General features: G+C 34.4%; 1 protein-coding gene across 7 annotated transcripts in view; it reads right to left on the reverse strand.

The window, feature by feature from the left end:
* The window catches only part of SLC38A9 (solute carrier family 38 member 9), a 74,084-nt gene that overhangs the window by 38,846 nt on the left and 21,752 nt on the right, over positions 1-13,486 (reverse strand). For 4 of the 7 annotated variants that reach the window (XR_011491219.1, XM_070476688.1, XM_070476687.1 and 1 more), the window contains exons 2-7: positions 12,378-12,510; positions 9,133-9,254; positions 8,935-8,998; positions 8,618-8,711; positions 6,667-6,837; positions 1,774-1,833 (exon numbers count right to left, since the gene is read on the reverse strand). Coding sequence is in view for 6 of the 7 variants with exons in the window: in XM_070476688.1 (XP_070332789.1) it covers positions 1,774-1,833; positions 6,667-6,837; positions 8,618-8,711; positions 8,935-8,998; positions 9,133-9,254; positions 12,378-12,510 (644 nt within the window). In the remaining variant the exon portion in view is untranslated. Of the gene's footprint in view, positions 1-1,773; positions 1,834-6,666; positions 6,838-8,617; positions 8,712-8,934; positions 8,999-9,132; positions 9,255-12,377; positions 12,639-13,486 lie in introns of all 7 variants that reach the window. The other 3 variants (XM_070476689.1, XM_070476690.1, XM_070476692.1) reach the window with 1 other exon arrangement.

A 13,486-nucleotide genomic window follows, 5' to 3' on the forward strand; every position in this document is an offset into this window, starting at 1 on the left:
TATGGAAGTAAACTGATTGAATAAAGAATCTTCACTCTGTCACTCAACACACAAGTCACTAAATTCTCTGTGCCTTGGGAAGCCCAAGAATGTGGAATGGGTAGCCTAGCCCTTTTCTGGGGGATTGTCCCAATTCAGGTATTGAACCAGGGTCTCCAGTACTGCAGGCAGATTCTTTATCAGCTGAGCTACCAGGGAAGCCCTATAGAAAATGAAGAGAACAGTACTACCTTATGAAGGTGCTGTAAAACATTGAGAACAATGCTTGCACACAGTAAGTATCCAATAAATGTCTACTGTAATTTCTAATACTTACTGAAATGGATTGCTTGATACTCTGTTCAACACTTGGTTTAAAATAAACCAAAGAATCAAGAAGTGATACTATCAACATATCACTATGCAAAGTAAACTGACTTTGCTGATAATGCTCTCTAAATTATTGGTGCAATTGTAATATTCATGAACTCAACAATGAACTGACTCTCTACTCAAGAAATCCTACTAGATAGTAATACACTAGTTTCATCAATTGATACCAGAGTAGCTACAGTAAATGAATTTCTATTTTAAAACCAGTATGTTTCTTGGGCTTTTGAAAATTCTGAGGTAAGGAACAGGGTTCAAGAAGCATGTGTTTAAATTATATGAATATATTTTTAGTATAATTAATGAAAAGTATGTGTGTGTGTATGTGCATCCACAGAAATAATGCTGGTACTTCACTCATTTTCTAGTGTTAACAAATGACAAGATTAATTAATTTAATTAAGGGGTAAAGTAAGACACTGAACAGCAAACATTGGAATGTATACTTCACAAGAGAAACTCTTGTCTGTCCATTATATCCCAGAGCCTAGAACAGTTTCTGACACATAATAGATGTAATAAATATGCATTGAATGAACTGTCCTCTTAGTGATCAATGTGTACCTCCATCAAAATATCAATTCAGTATCTCTGAAACCTAAACACATAAAAGCTTTAGGTGATGTTAGTTATGCTGTTACTCAGGTTATATTAGCTTTTCTATTAATTTTTCCTATGACTGTCATACTGGATAAACACAAACATTTATTATTTTTTAATTCTCTTTATTTATTTAATGTATTTATTTGGCCGCACTAGGTCTTAGTTGCAGCATATGGGATCTTAGTTCCCTGCCCAGGGATCAGACCCAGGCCCCCTGCACAGGGAACATGGAGTCTTAGCCACTGGACCACCAGGAAAGTCCCCAAATGTTTATTTTTAATAAATTAATTAAAATAAACTTTTCTAGGAAATTGATTTTTTGGGGGAGGGTAAATCTTCAATTTATTTTTCCATATTTCCTAGCCTTGGTTCATTAGGAAATTTAGGACACACATTTATATATCTTAAATATTACTAACTAAAATGATAAATGTTTAAAACTAAATTAATAAACTGAGAACAAAGGTTGCAGACTTCTAAAACAATCAGCAGTGATAGAGGTACTTGACAATATTTATTGATCATAAGCAAATATGGATACTGCCGATGTGAGCTATAACTGTGAACTGTATAACATGAACTAAATATTGTTTAGCTTACATTAACACAAACTTTTGTGGAGCTGTTCTTTTTTTTACCTTTACTGGTTATCAACAATTTAACAGTGGCTTAGTTAACCTAAAGATAATGATTTTATGCTGGTCATTTACCTAAAATAAAGTTATAGGTTCTATCATATCTTTTTTGAAAAAAGGTGATGAATAAAGAAACAAGGCAAACTTTCAACTTCAAACTACTTACCAGGGTTGCTATCGTTGGTACTCGGTATAGGGTCTGTGTCATTAATGTGATGAATAAAATCTAAAAATTATGAGGAAAGCATAATTTAATACTGAGTGGAAGATGTTAAATCAATCACCCTCTAAATATTCTTTATCTATAAAAATCTTTTAAGATTTCCTCTGTGGTAATATTATTTAATACACTGAATAAAGACTACTTCATTATTAACATAACTTCACCTTTTTCAGCTTTCTCTGTTGTATAGGAACGACATCATTGGTGTCACAGTCTCATGGTGGAAAATTTTTATGAGTGAAGATTTTAAAAACAAAACAAAACAAAAAAACCAACCAGAAGGCTGAAGTTAAAAGTCCTGGAATAAAGATAATCTGCACAATTTCCTATCCTATACTCACACTGATTTATATAAGTATAGTTATATCTTATAAAGTTCTAAATCCTGCAAAAGGTGGAAAGCCACTACTCAAGACACCTGAATTTATCTGAAAAAATTACTTAAAGTTTTGACAAAATATAGAACAGCTTTTATAAACTGAAAGCTATATAGTAATTATTGATCATAGGTCCCACTAAGTTTTACTAAAAGTAGCAGCAAAATAAAAAGCTAATGTAGATACCTGGGCATTCATATCATTCTACAGTAAATGAGAGAATGGGTAAAAAACATGTTTTTTATTTGCCTGAGGGAATTTACTTTATTCTGTTTGATTAGCCTTTCATAACCTTAGTAAGCATTAATGAAAGTGATGTAAAACTTAAATAAGATGATAGAAAAAGCTAGATTAAATTTTAAGGTCATAAAGTAAGTTATATATGTGAATTATTCATCTCCATTTTATGCTTCTCAAGATAGAATAAAAGAAGTAATCTATGCTCTAGGTTTTTATAATGTCTCCATGAGTTATTAGTGATTCAAGAAAGGAAGTTATGGATCTTTACATAATTACATAATTCCTGATGCCAAAGATTTACATAAGGCAAGTAAAAACCCTGACACCAAGTATACTAGGTTGAATAGAGTTCTCTCCAAATCCATGTCCACCAGGAAACATAGAATGGACCTTATTTGGAAACAATCTGTGCAGACATAATCAAGCTAAGGTCAGGTTAAATTCAATGATGGGTGTCTTTAACAAGAACAGGAGATTTCTGGACATAGAGACACTGGGGGAAGATGGCCATATGAAGGCAGAGGGTGAAACTGGAGAAATATTACCAAAGCCAAGGAATGCCAAGCACTGCTAGCAGTTGATCATCAGAAACTAGGAAGAAAAAGGAAGGGTTCTTCCCTAAAGGCTTCAGAGGAAGGAGAGGGCCCTATAGACACTTTGATTTCAGGCTTCTAGTTTCTAGGACTGTGAGAGAACAAATTTCTCTGATTTTAAGCCAATTATGGTCATCTCTTGTTGTTATTTCATTGTCAAGGAAACCAAGAAACACCTGGAGTAACAGGCAAATTTAGCCTTGGAGTACAGAATGAAGCAGGGCAAAGGATAATAGAGTTTTGCCAAGAGAACACACTGGTCATAGCAAACACCCTCTTCCAACAACATGAGAAGACTCCACACATGGACATCACCAGATGGCCAATACTGAAATCAGACTGATTATATTCTCTGAAGCCAAACATGGAGAAGCTCTATACAGTCCGCAAAAACAAGACCGGGAGCTGACTGAGGCTCAGATCATGAACTCCTTATTGTCAAATTCAGACTTAAATTGAAGAAAGTAGGGAAAACCACTAGACCATTCAGGTATGACCTAAAGCAAATTCTTTACGATAATACAGTAGAAGTGAGAAATAGATTTAAGGGACTAGATCTGATAGAGTGCCTGATGAACTATGGACAGAGGTTTGTGACATTATACAGGAGACAGGGATCAAGACCATTCCAAGAAAAAGAAACGCAAAACAGCAAAATGGTTAGCTGAGGAGGCCTTACAAATAGCCATGAAAAGAAGAGAAGTGAAAAGCAAAGGAGAAAAGGAAAGATATACCCATTTGAATGCAGAGTTCCAAAGACTAGCAAGGAGAGATAAGAAAGCCTTCCTCAGTGATCAGTGCAAAGAAACAGAGGAAAACAATAGAATCGGAAAGTCTAGAGATCTCTTCAATAAAATTAGAGATACAAAGGGGACATTTCAGGCAAAGACGGGCACAATAAAGGACAGAAATGGTATGGACCTAACAGAAGCAGAGGATATTAAGAAGCGGTGGCAAGAATACACAGAAGAACTGTACAAAAAAGATCTTCATGACTCAGATAATCATGATGGTGTGATTACTCACCTAGAACCAGACATCCTGGAACGTGAAGTCAAGTGGGCTTTAGGAAGCATCACTATGAACAAAGCTAGTGGAGGTGATGGAATTCCAGTTGAGCTATTTCAAATCCTAACAGATGATGCTGTGAAAGTGCTGCACTCAATATGCCAGCAGATTTGGAAAACTCAGCAGTGGCCACAGGACTGAAAAAGGTCAGTTTTCATTCCTATCCCAAAGAAAGGCAATGCAAAAGAAAGCTCAAACTGTCACCCAATTGCACTCATCTCATATGCTAGCAAAGTAATGCTCAAAATTCTCCAAGCCAGGCTTCAGCAATATGTGAACCAGATGTTCAAGCTGGGTTTAGAAAAAGCAGAGGAACCAGAGATCAAATTGCCAACATTTGCTGGATGTTGAGAGAGTTCCAGAAAAACATGTATTTCTGCTTTATTGACTATGCCAAAACCTTTGACTGTGTGGATCACAATAAACTGTGGAAAAGTCTTCAAGAGATGGGAATACCAGACCACCTGACCTGCCTCTTGAGAAATCTGTATGCAGGTCAGGAAGCAACAATTAGAACTGGACATGGAACAACAGACTGGTTCCAAATAGGAAAAGGATTACATCAAGCCTGTATATTGTCACCCTGCTTATTTAACTTATATGCAGAGTACATCATGATAAACGCTGGGCTGGATGAAGCACAAGCTGGAATTAAGAATGCTGTGAGAAATATCAATAACCTCAGATATGCAGATGACACCATCTTTATGGCAGAAAGTGAAGCAGAACTAAAGAGCCTCTTGATGAAAGTGAAAGAGGAGAGTGAAAAAGTTGGCTGAAAGCTCAATATTCAGAAAACTAAGATCATAGCATCTGGTCCCATCACTTCACGGCAAATAGATGGGGAAACAGTGGCTGACTTTATTTTGGGAGGCTCCAAAATCACTGTAGATGGTGATTGCAGCCATGAAATTAAAAGACGCTTACTCCTTGGAAGGAAAGCCATGACCAACCTAGATAACATATTAAAAAGCAGAGACATTATTTTGCCAACAAAGGTCCATCTAGTCAAAGCTATGGTTTTTCCAGTGGTCATGTATGGATGTGAGAGTTGGACTATAAAGAAAGCTGAGTGCCAAAGAATTGATGCTTTTAAACTGTGGTGTTGGAGAAGACTCTTGATAGTTTCTTGGACTGCAAGGAGATCCAACCAGTCCATCCTAAAGGAGATCAGTCCTGAGTATTCATTGGCAGGACTGATGTTGAAGCTGAATCTCCAATACTTTGGCCACCTGATGCGAAGAGCTGACTCATTTGAAAAGACCTTGATGCTGGGAAAGATTGGGGGCAGGAGGAGAAGGGGACGACAGAGGATGAGATGGTTGGATGGCATCACTGACTCAGTGGACATGAGTTGGAGTAAACTCTGGGAGTTGGTGATGGACTGGAAGGCTTGGTGTGCTCCAGTCCATGGGGTTGCAAAGAGTTGGACACGACTGAGCAACTGAACTGAACTGAACTGAAAACTGAACTGAAGCCATGTGTGACTCTTTTGCAACATAATGGACTGTAGGCCGCCAGCTTCCACTGTCCATAGGCATTGTCCAAGCAAAAGTACTGGAGTGGCTTGCCATGCCCTACTCCAGGCTATGTTCCCGACCCAAGGATTGAACCCATATCTCTTATGTCTCCTGCACTGGCAGATAGGTTCTTTACCACTAGTGTCACCTGGGAAGTCCTATATATGTTTGAATGTATATACTAAATATAAATGTATGCATATATATGAATCATTCAAAAAATAATAACTACTTAGGAAGATGTTTTCACATTCATGAATGACACAACTATCTAAATAGAAAATCCAAAGTGAATCTACAAAATTATAAGCAATAAGAATTCAACACATTTGTAAGATTCAAGATAAATATTAAAAAATGAACTAGGTTCTCTTATAATGGCAACAAATAATCTGAAAGTTTTATAATTAAAAAACATATCACTACTCTGGGAAGATGGAAATGTTTCATGAAGGAGGTGTGAGTTACATGGATGTATCCATTTGTCAAAATTATATGGCCAAGATGTGTATATTTTAATGAATGTAAATTCCATATAAAAAAGAGAATTGTATTTATTATGATAAAATAATATTATATATACTATTATATATAATAACTATATTAGTGGAACTAATATATATTAGTGGAACTAATATTAGTTATTATATATAATAGTGAGGTGAAGAGTGAGTATAGGTTGAGATCATGTTTTCTAAATGAATATCATTACTTAAGCAGGAAAAAAATTCATTCCTAGGAGATGCAAACAATGCTTAAAAGATCTTTTGGAACTTAGAAATATTTTATGTTAATTAGAGAATCTGAAGGAATATATTCACCCCAAAATAAGGTTTTGGAAATTAACATACATTTTATATTTGTGATCAACATAGAAACCATAGAAAACAAACTGAATCAAACATATCTCCTAGAATCACAAATATTACTTTTTACATCATTAATTCCAAGTCCAGAATTTAAGACTGAAACCAAAACAGTATAGTAGTTATTATATTTGAAAATAATTATGCTAAAGCTTATGATATGGATACTTACTAAAAATAAATTTTCCAGTATTAAAAAGAAAATTAGACATCAGCACCCAATATACTATCATTGCTCCAATGAGAGATACCAAGGAGAACAGGAGACTTGACCACTGCCCAAAGGAGCCAAAATAATATCTGCAGACATCTGGATATTCCCAGGTAGTGGTATCCACTGATGCTAGATAAAATATAAAAAGGGAGAATAAAATTAGATGTCAATTATATATTCCATATTCATAATTTGTGTTCTCTAAATTGACTCAAAATATTTAGCAAAAGATTATGGGTATTTCACCACCAGGTATTAGACCATCTTATGAAATAACAGTAATTAAAACATTAGATACAGCAGATTAACACAACACTGTAAATCAACTATATGACAATAAAAAAACAAAACAAAAAATTATAGCACAAACATAAAAAGAAGCATAGGCCAGTGAAATAGTATAGGTGGTGGCGGTGGTTTAGTCACTAAGTGGTGTCTGACTCCTGCGGCCCCTTGGACAGAGGAGCCTGGCAGGCTATAGTCCATGGGATTCTCCAGCCAAGAACACTGGAGTGGGTTGCCATTTCCTTCTCCAGGGGATCTTCCCAACCCAGGAATTGAACCCAGATCTGCATTGTAGACAGATTCTGAGAAGTAGATTAAGGTAACTAGTAACAGCAAGTGATAAACCAAGGCTAGAAAAAAAACCATCAATAAGGGATAGAAGACAATATCCGATATTTGGCATACTTAATAATAATATGGAGAAACGTTTTCTTGAGTCATATTTTATATAACATGCCAATTAAAATTTCAGACAATGAGGGAAGTGGGGTAGGGCAATAGAGGAGTGAAAGATTAAGAAGAATGAACTATTACATATAAAATAAGCTACAAGGATCTACTGTATAACATGAGGAATATGGAAAATATTTTATAACTATAAATGGAATATAATCTTTAAAAATTGTGAATCACTGTATTGTACACCTGTAACATTTAATATTGTACATTGACTATACTTCAAATAAAAATTTCAGAAAATTGTTAAAGAATTTAAGAAATAGCTGAAAATTTAATGACAACATAAAAATAGAAACTGAAAGATTGTCCTTTTCTATCAACTGAAGAAACAGAAACTACAATGGAAAAGATAGCCAGATATAAACAAACTAATATGATACAAAAGCCATTTCAAATACTGAATACGAGAGAAACTGACAAGACATAATAAAGGGTTAACTGCCTACTTCATATAAAGAATTTAGGAGATCTATAAGAGCACCCAGGGGCTTGTGGATAAATGGGAAAGGGATATGATGAAATAATACAATTAAGAAAAACATACCACTGCTTAGTAGAGACAAAAAAACTGGACGCAGAGCCTGGTTTGTTGATTCTCATTTGCTGAGACTGACTGAAATAATGTACATCTATTTAGGTCCTAAACTACTTTAAAACAATCTAAAAAGATATATCCCTGATCTAGAATTTATAGAAATGGGTGGACATGCTGATACAACTTTGAGAATTGCTTATAAAGACACATTGCTCACATTTTCATATGTACAATTTTCACTTTTAGGAGATGCCAATATATCTAGATCTTTTGGTAGGGATAGGTCAAAACGAGTCACAATTAACTGAGAAGAATCATAAAATTCTCAATTTAGTTCTGGCAAAGATCTTATTTTTAAAATACGACTTTTAAATTATTCTTCTGAGGAAATTAGCACCGAAGTAAATGTATTCTGCAAAGAACTAGCCTCTCAGAATTTCAAAGGAAGCCACTAAATTTATTAACATATCAGTTCTGCCAAATGCTATGAATTACAAGAAATAAACCTTTAGGCAGAAAGTAGTTAACACACTTGTGAATGTGTGCTATCACACATCAGTGATCCACCTCAACATCAATTCTTATTAATATCCACATCATTCATTCATTTTTACAATGATAAATTCTTACATATCATAGATCTTGATTTCACTACTCTGTAGCAGCAGTAAAGTGTTAGAAGGCCCATCAGCATGATGACACACATTCCAGTAGTAAACCCAGCCTGTTTAAAAAAATAAAAATATAGAACAACAAATAGCATGTCAAAATAAATTAATATGCAACCATATTAAGTTACCCTAAACAATTATCATAAAAATTTGACAGCTAATGTAAAACTAAATAATCTATTTCTTTAATAATTTTATGTAGACTTATTAAAACTTATTGTAAAACTTACAAAGAGAAAAAAATTCTAATACAAAGTGTGCTGAAAATTATATTACCTGTTTTATGCCCCAAGGAATACTTAGTATAGATGTTCCCAGCATGGTATTCCAAATCATAAAACTGAAAGCAGAGTAATAGTAGTAAAACATAAAGTTTGACTCTTCAAATATTTTAATTAAGACAAAAATTAAAATAATCAGTAATTTTTATTTGCACATAATTTAAGTTATGCTCCAAAAAGTAGTTTAACTCACATGGTTACTAAACTGGTGTTTTTACCATATCCTTCAGTGTAACTTTGAAGTTTATAAGCAGAACCCAACGGGCTATACACATAGCACTCTTCTGGACCTGGAACTACATGATCTGGGGCAATCTGGTTAAAAAAAAAGTAAAGAAATGTTAGAACAAGTAAATGTTCAACACAGGATGTTTTCTATACAATAAAGTACCTGACTATAGACACATTTCCAACTATCAGGAACAAATAAACAGTGTGTATCCCTGATTAAAAATATAGTAAGATCTAAAGGAGTAAGAGTTTAAATACTATAAATAATAAACTGTTCATCCCAAATGAGAATGAATTCTTAGAATATGCAATCATCAAAATATTTTTCTCTTTACTTTTATGAGACAGGAGGAAGAAGAGCCACAAAGACTGAAATTAAGAATTCTAGATGGAAGGGTCTGGGCTTTAAGTGAGAATTTTAAGAATCAAGTGGTCATTGAATTCCTATGTGAATGTGGTTTTAGCCAAGAGGCAGGTTGGGAACTCAAACTATAAGAAATTGAGGAGTCAAAAGAAGGGAAAGAAAAGAATAAAAAATATAGACTATTCTTTTAAATGCTTTGGTAGTAGAAGAAAAAGGTAAGCTAAAGTGGTTTAAGGTAAAGGCAAGACAAAGATTCTTAAAGACAGGAGATATAAACAGTAGGGATGGAACCAATAGAGAGAGGTTGAAGACACACGGGAAAAGAACGATTAAATATGTATATATTTCTTATACACATAACACTCACTTGACCCCGATACATTTCTTTCTACCTCCCTATTCTGGGGGGAAAAAAATACAGTTTCCTGATGGAATTTTGACCATCTCACTGAGAACTGTCCTTTGAGAATATGTAGCCCTTACAAATAATATTAAAGACATAAGAACTGACTGGTATAAAGCAAGAATCTTTTGTATTAGTACTTACTACATAAATCTACATCTTTGTGCTAGGTACAATGCTAGGTTTAGCGTTCAAGAAAAAATAATATATGGCTCCTAACTTCAAGAAGTTTAAATTCCAGTTAGAAAATATATAAAACAATTATACAAGGCTATAAGAATAAAAATTAAGTGTTCAATTCTGGAACACAGAAATGACAACAATAACAACAATAATAATAGGGACTGGAATAGTTGGGAAAGACCTCAAGAAAGTGACAGAATATTAGGCCTCAGTAGGTAGACAGGATACGAACTGGTGCAAAAAGAAAGAATATTGAATCCTTCTCTTTTTATGCATATAATTTTTGGTGCCTTGTGGGAAAAGAATGGCTTGAATGCCATGCCTATGGCTTTGTAAAGAACTATTTCTTAGAGCTACAAAAGCATATATAGAAATAAATAGGTCTGCTGCCTTCTCTTTACCCTCAGTCCTCTAGGGTCCGAGTTCTGCTGTCTTCTACTATGGAGTAGAAGAAAAAAGGGGCAGGACCATGTCTGTATCAGGCAGGAGATAAACTGTGGTATCTACCAGAGCAAGTTCAGAAAAAGTGAAAATCTAAAGTTATCAGGGATAGGATTAAAAAGCTAGAGGATAAGAAATTATTAGGAGATACAGAAAAACTGGGAGATTGGATCCCACACTCTGTCAGTGGGTCGAGGACAGTGCTTTTCAAACTTGAATATTTTTGTGATTCACACAGAGAATTTGTTAAAATACAGATTTTGATTCAGTAGATCTGGACTAAGGGCTGAGAGTCTGCCTTTTTAACAAGCTCTCAGTGATTCTGGCCTGTGCAGGCCACACATTTATTAGCAAGCATCTAGGAGATGTTGGCAGTCAAATGATTTACTACCCTTCTCCAATTTAAAATAAAAATATTAAGGTAATTGGGGAAATTTTCAGAAATAAAAAGTTATAACTCTCCAAAGACATGACACCTATGGTTTCATATTTCTCTTCCTTTAAAAATCTTTTAAGAAAAATAATTTTGGGATTCTCAGAAAATGAGCATGGATGTATACACACAATCATTAAAAATGGTCATATCATATTCATTTTAGATCACTGTTTATACACTTTGATTAACTAGACGCAACTCACTGTCAGTTAACAAAAGGGATTCAACTTGGTGTACAATGCTGACAATTTCCAGGCAAACAACATACACTCAGACTTAGACTGGCTCAGCTGGTATCTTTGAAGTTTGCTTCTGAGAATACAGCCTCTGGGAGGTCTGAACTAGACCTGGAGATACTGGATTACTTCTACTCCCCAGAGAGCTTAATAATTCTGATACAGCACTAAGACTTTACCATAACTACTGACGTAAAGACCTAGAGTAAGAAAAAGTGAAAAAATTGGGGGAAACAAATGATCCCACCCAGACTATTTTGAAAGTCCCTACTTTGACTATGCAAAAGGATATCTTAGGAATTCACAAGGCCTAATATGAGATATCTGTGTTCAACTGACTAGCCCAGTTCTCGCCCCTTGTAAACATCTAGAATGTTGACTTCCCTTTTCCCTTTTTATTATTACCTATAAAAATCATTTTTTTCTCAGAGTGTTTCATTCTTCTTTAAACTTTCAAATTTCTGAACATCTCATATGTGGTAATTCTTATAAGCATGAAATGTCTTATATAGTTTTGAACCTAAGATAATAATACAGATTTAATAAGAAGATCTAGCCTTCAATCTGATTTTTTATAGTCTCTTTCTATGAACAGTTTTTACATTTTAAATGATTCAAAAACAAAAGCAGAAAAGAATATGCAACAGTAGGTGGACTGCAAAGCTTAAAATCTTTAGTATCTGCTCTTTGACTTGTTTTTAATCTATAATATATATATATGTATATGCATAAATTTCAGTTTCTCATTTCTGTAGAAAATTTCTCAAAACATTTCCCCTTATAGCTACAAACTTAAAAATTGAATAGACTAAGCAGAACTTATTATTTCATTAATCAATGACCTAATCTACTTCAACCGTTCATCCGTCTCAAAGATTTTAGGATTATGGATTAGCAGAATTCAATCTAACAAATCTCTAGGCTGTTGTAAACATAGAGAGATTGTTTCAAATTTCTCTATTCCAGGCTAATAAGAATGAACTAGTCTGAGATGTAAGATGTATTAATTAGTATCTTTGACTTTCCATGATGCCATCCCTGGAATATGGCCAGCAAAAAGTTCAACCACTGGGAGTTGCCCTGGCTTATGTTCACTGTTCATTTCAACTAAACCTTAGACAATTAGCAATGCTTTGCCCCTTACCAGCGCCCTGTCTGCAGGAGCGGTGAGCCGGTTGTAGTAATGAATCCTCTTGTTCATGGCAGAGGCATGGTCGCTAACCCTCTGAATGACATCATTCACATTGACGATGTTTGTGGGCTCTATATAGAAAGGCCTAGAGAAGGGAATATACACTTGACAAAGAACGTTCAGGCAGAAATTCTGGAAGTCAGCCATTGAAGAAAATGACTTCTTGTCCTCCATTAGAAATGGGATGTACCAAGGCAAGGCATTCACTTCTCACTTTCGGTGGGAAAAGAAAATGTCACAAAAGAAGTATTATCCAATCTACAGAATAAAGCTTTAGTTTCATAAAGTTCTTACTTTATTATATATTTTTTTTAGTTTCATAAAGTTCTTACTTTAAACACTTATTTAAACTTAAGGAATTTAGCAACAGAGAAGGCATAACAGAAAGAGCTTCAATCAGTTATCAAAAAGAAATATAGCAGCTGTCAGTTTTCAACAATGAAACTTAGGCACAGCTTTGAATATTCTCTGAAAAATATTTGGCATTGAATCAGAGAGATTACAGACAAAAACATTCCTCTATTAAAGAGTCTCTACTACTTTATGGGCCAAAATTACTTTCTATGATAAACACAATTTCTATTTCTTGGTTCATGTACTAAGGATTAGTGATCTCAACCATCTCCCTTATGAAACTTATCCAAAGTACTATCAAACGGAACATTAAAACACTAGAGATATTTTGTCTCATTCTACTTTTCTTAGATTTCAGTAACATACCATTACTTTACTATTTATATATAATGCTTTCTCCTCATAATTGTGTCCCAATCAACCATAGACGCTTGTTTTCAATCATCATGTTCAATCATTAACCCATTCAGTTCCTTACTGAAACTCCCTCCATTCGCTTTCTTTCCAGCAATAAACTACTTTAAATGGAAAGATCTGCAGGGGTGCATGAAGTGACTGTATTCCTCAGATCCGTTGAAGTTACAAATGAACTGTCTCCCAAACTGTATGTCATTTGCTATTTCAGATTGTACACAGATCCAAAATAATAAAGGGGAAAACAAGCCAAGAGATTTATCACTAGTTCCCTGTAAGTCTTCTAGATTTAT

The sequence above is a fragment of the Odocoileus virginianus genome, chromosome 14 (genome assembly GCF_023699985.2).
Source record: "Odocoileus virginianus isolate 20LAN1187 ecotype Illinois chromosome 14, Ovbor_1.2, whole genome shotgun sequence".
Lineage (NCBI taxonomy): Eukaryota > Metazoa > Chordata > Mammalia > Artiodactyla > Cervidae > Odocoileus > Odocoileus virginianus.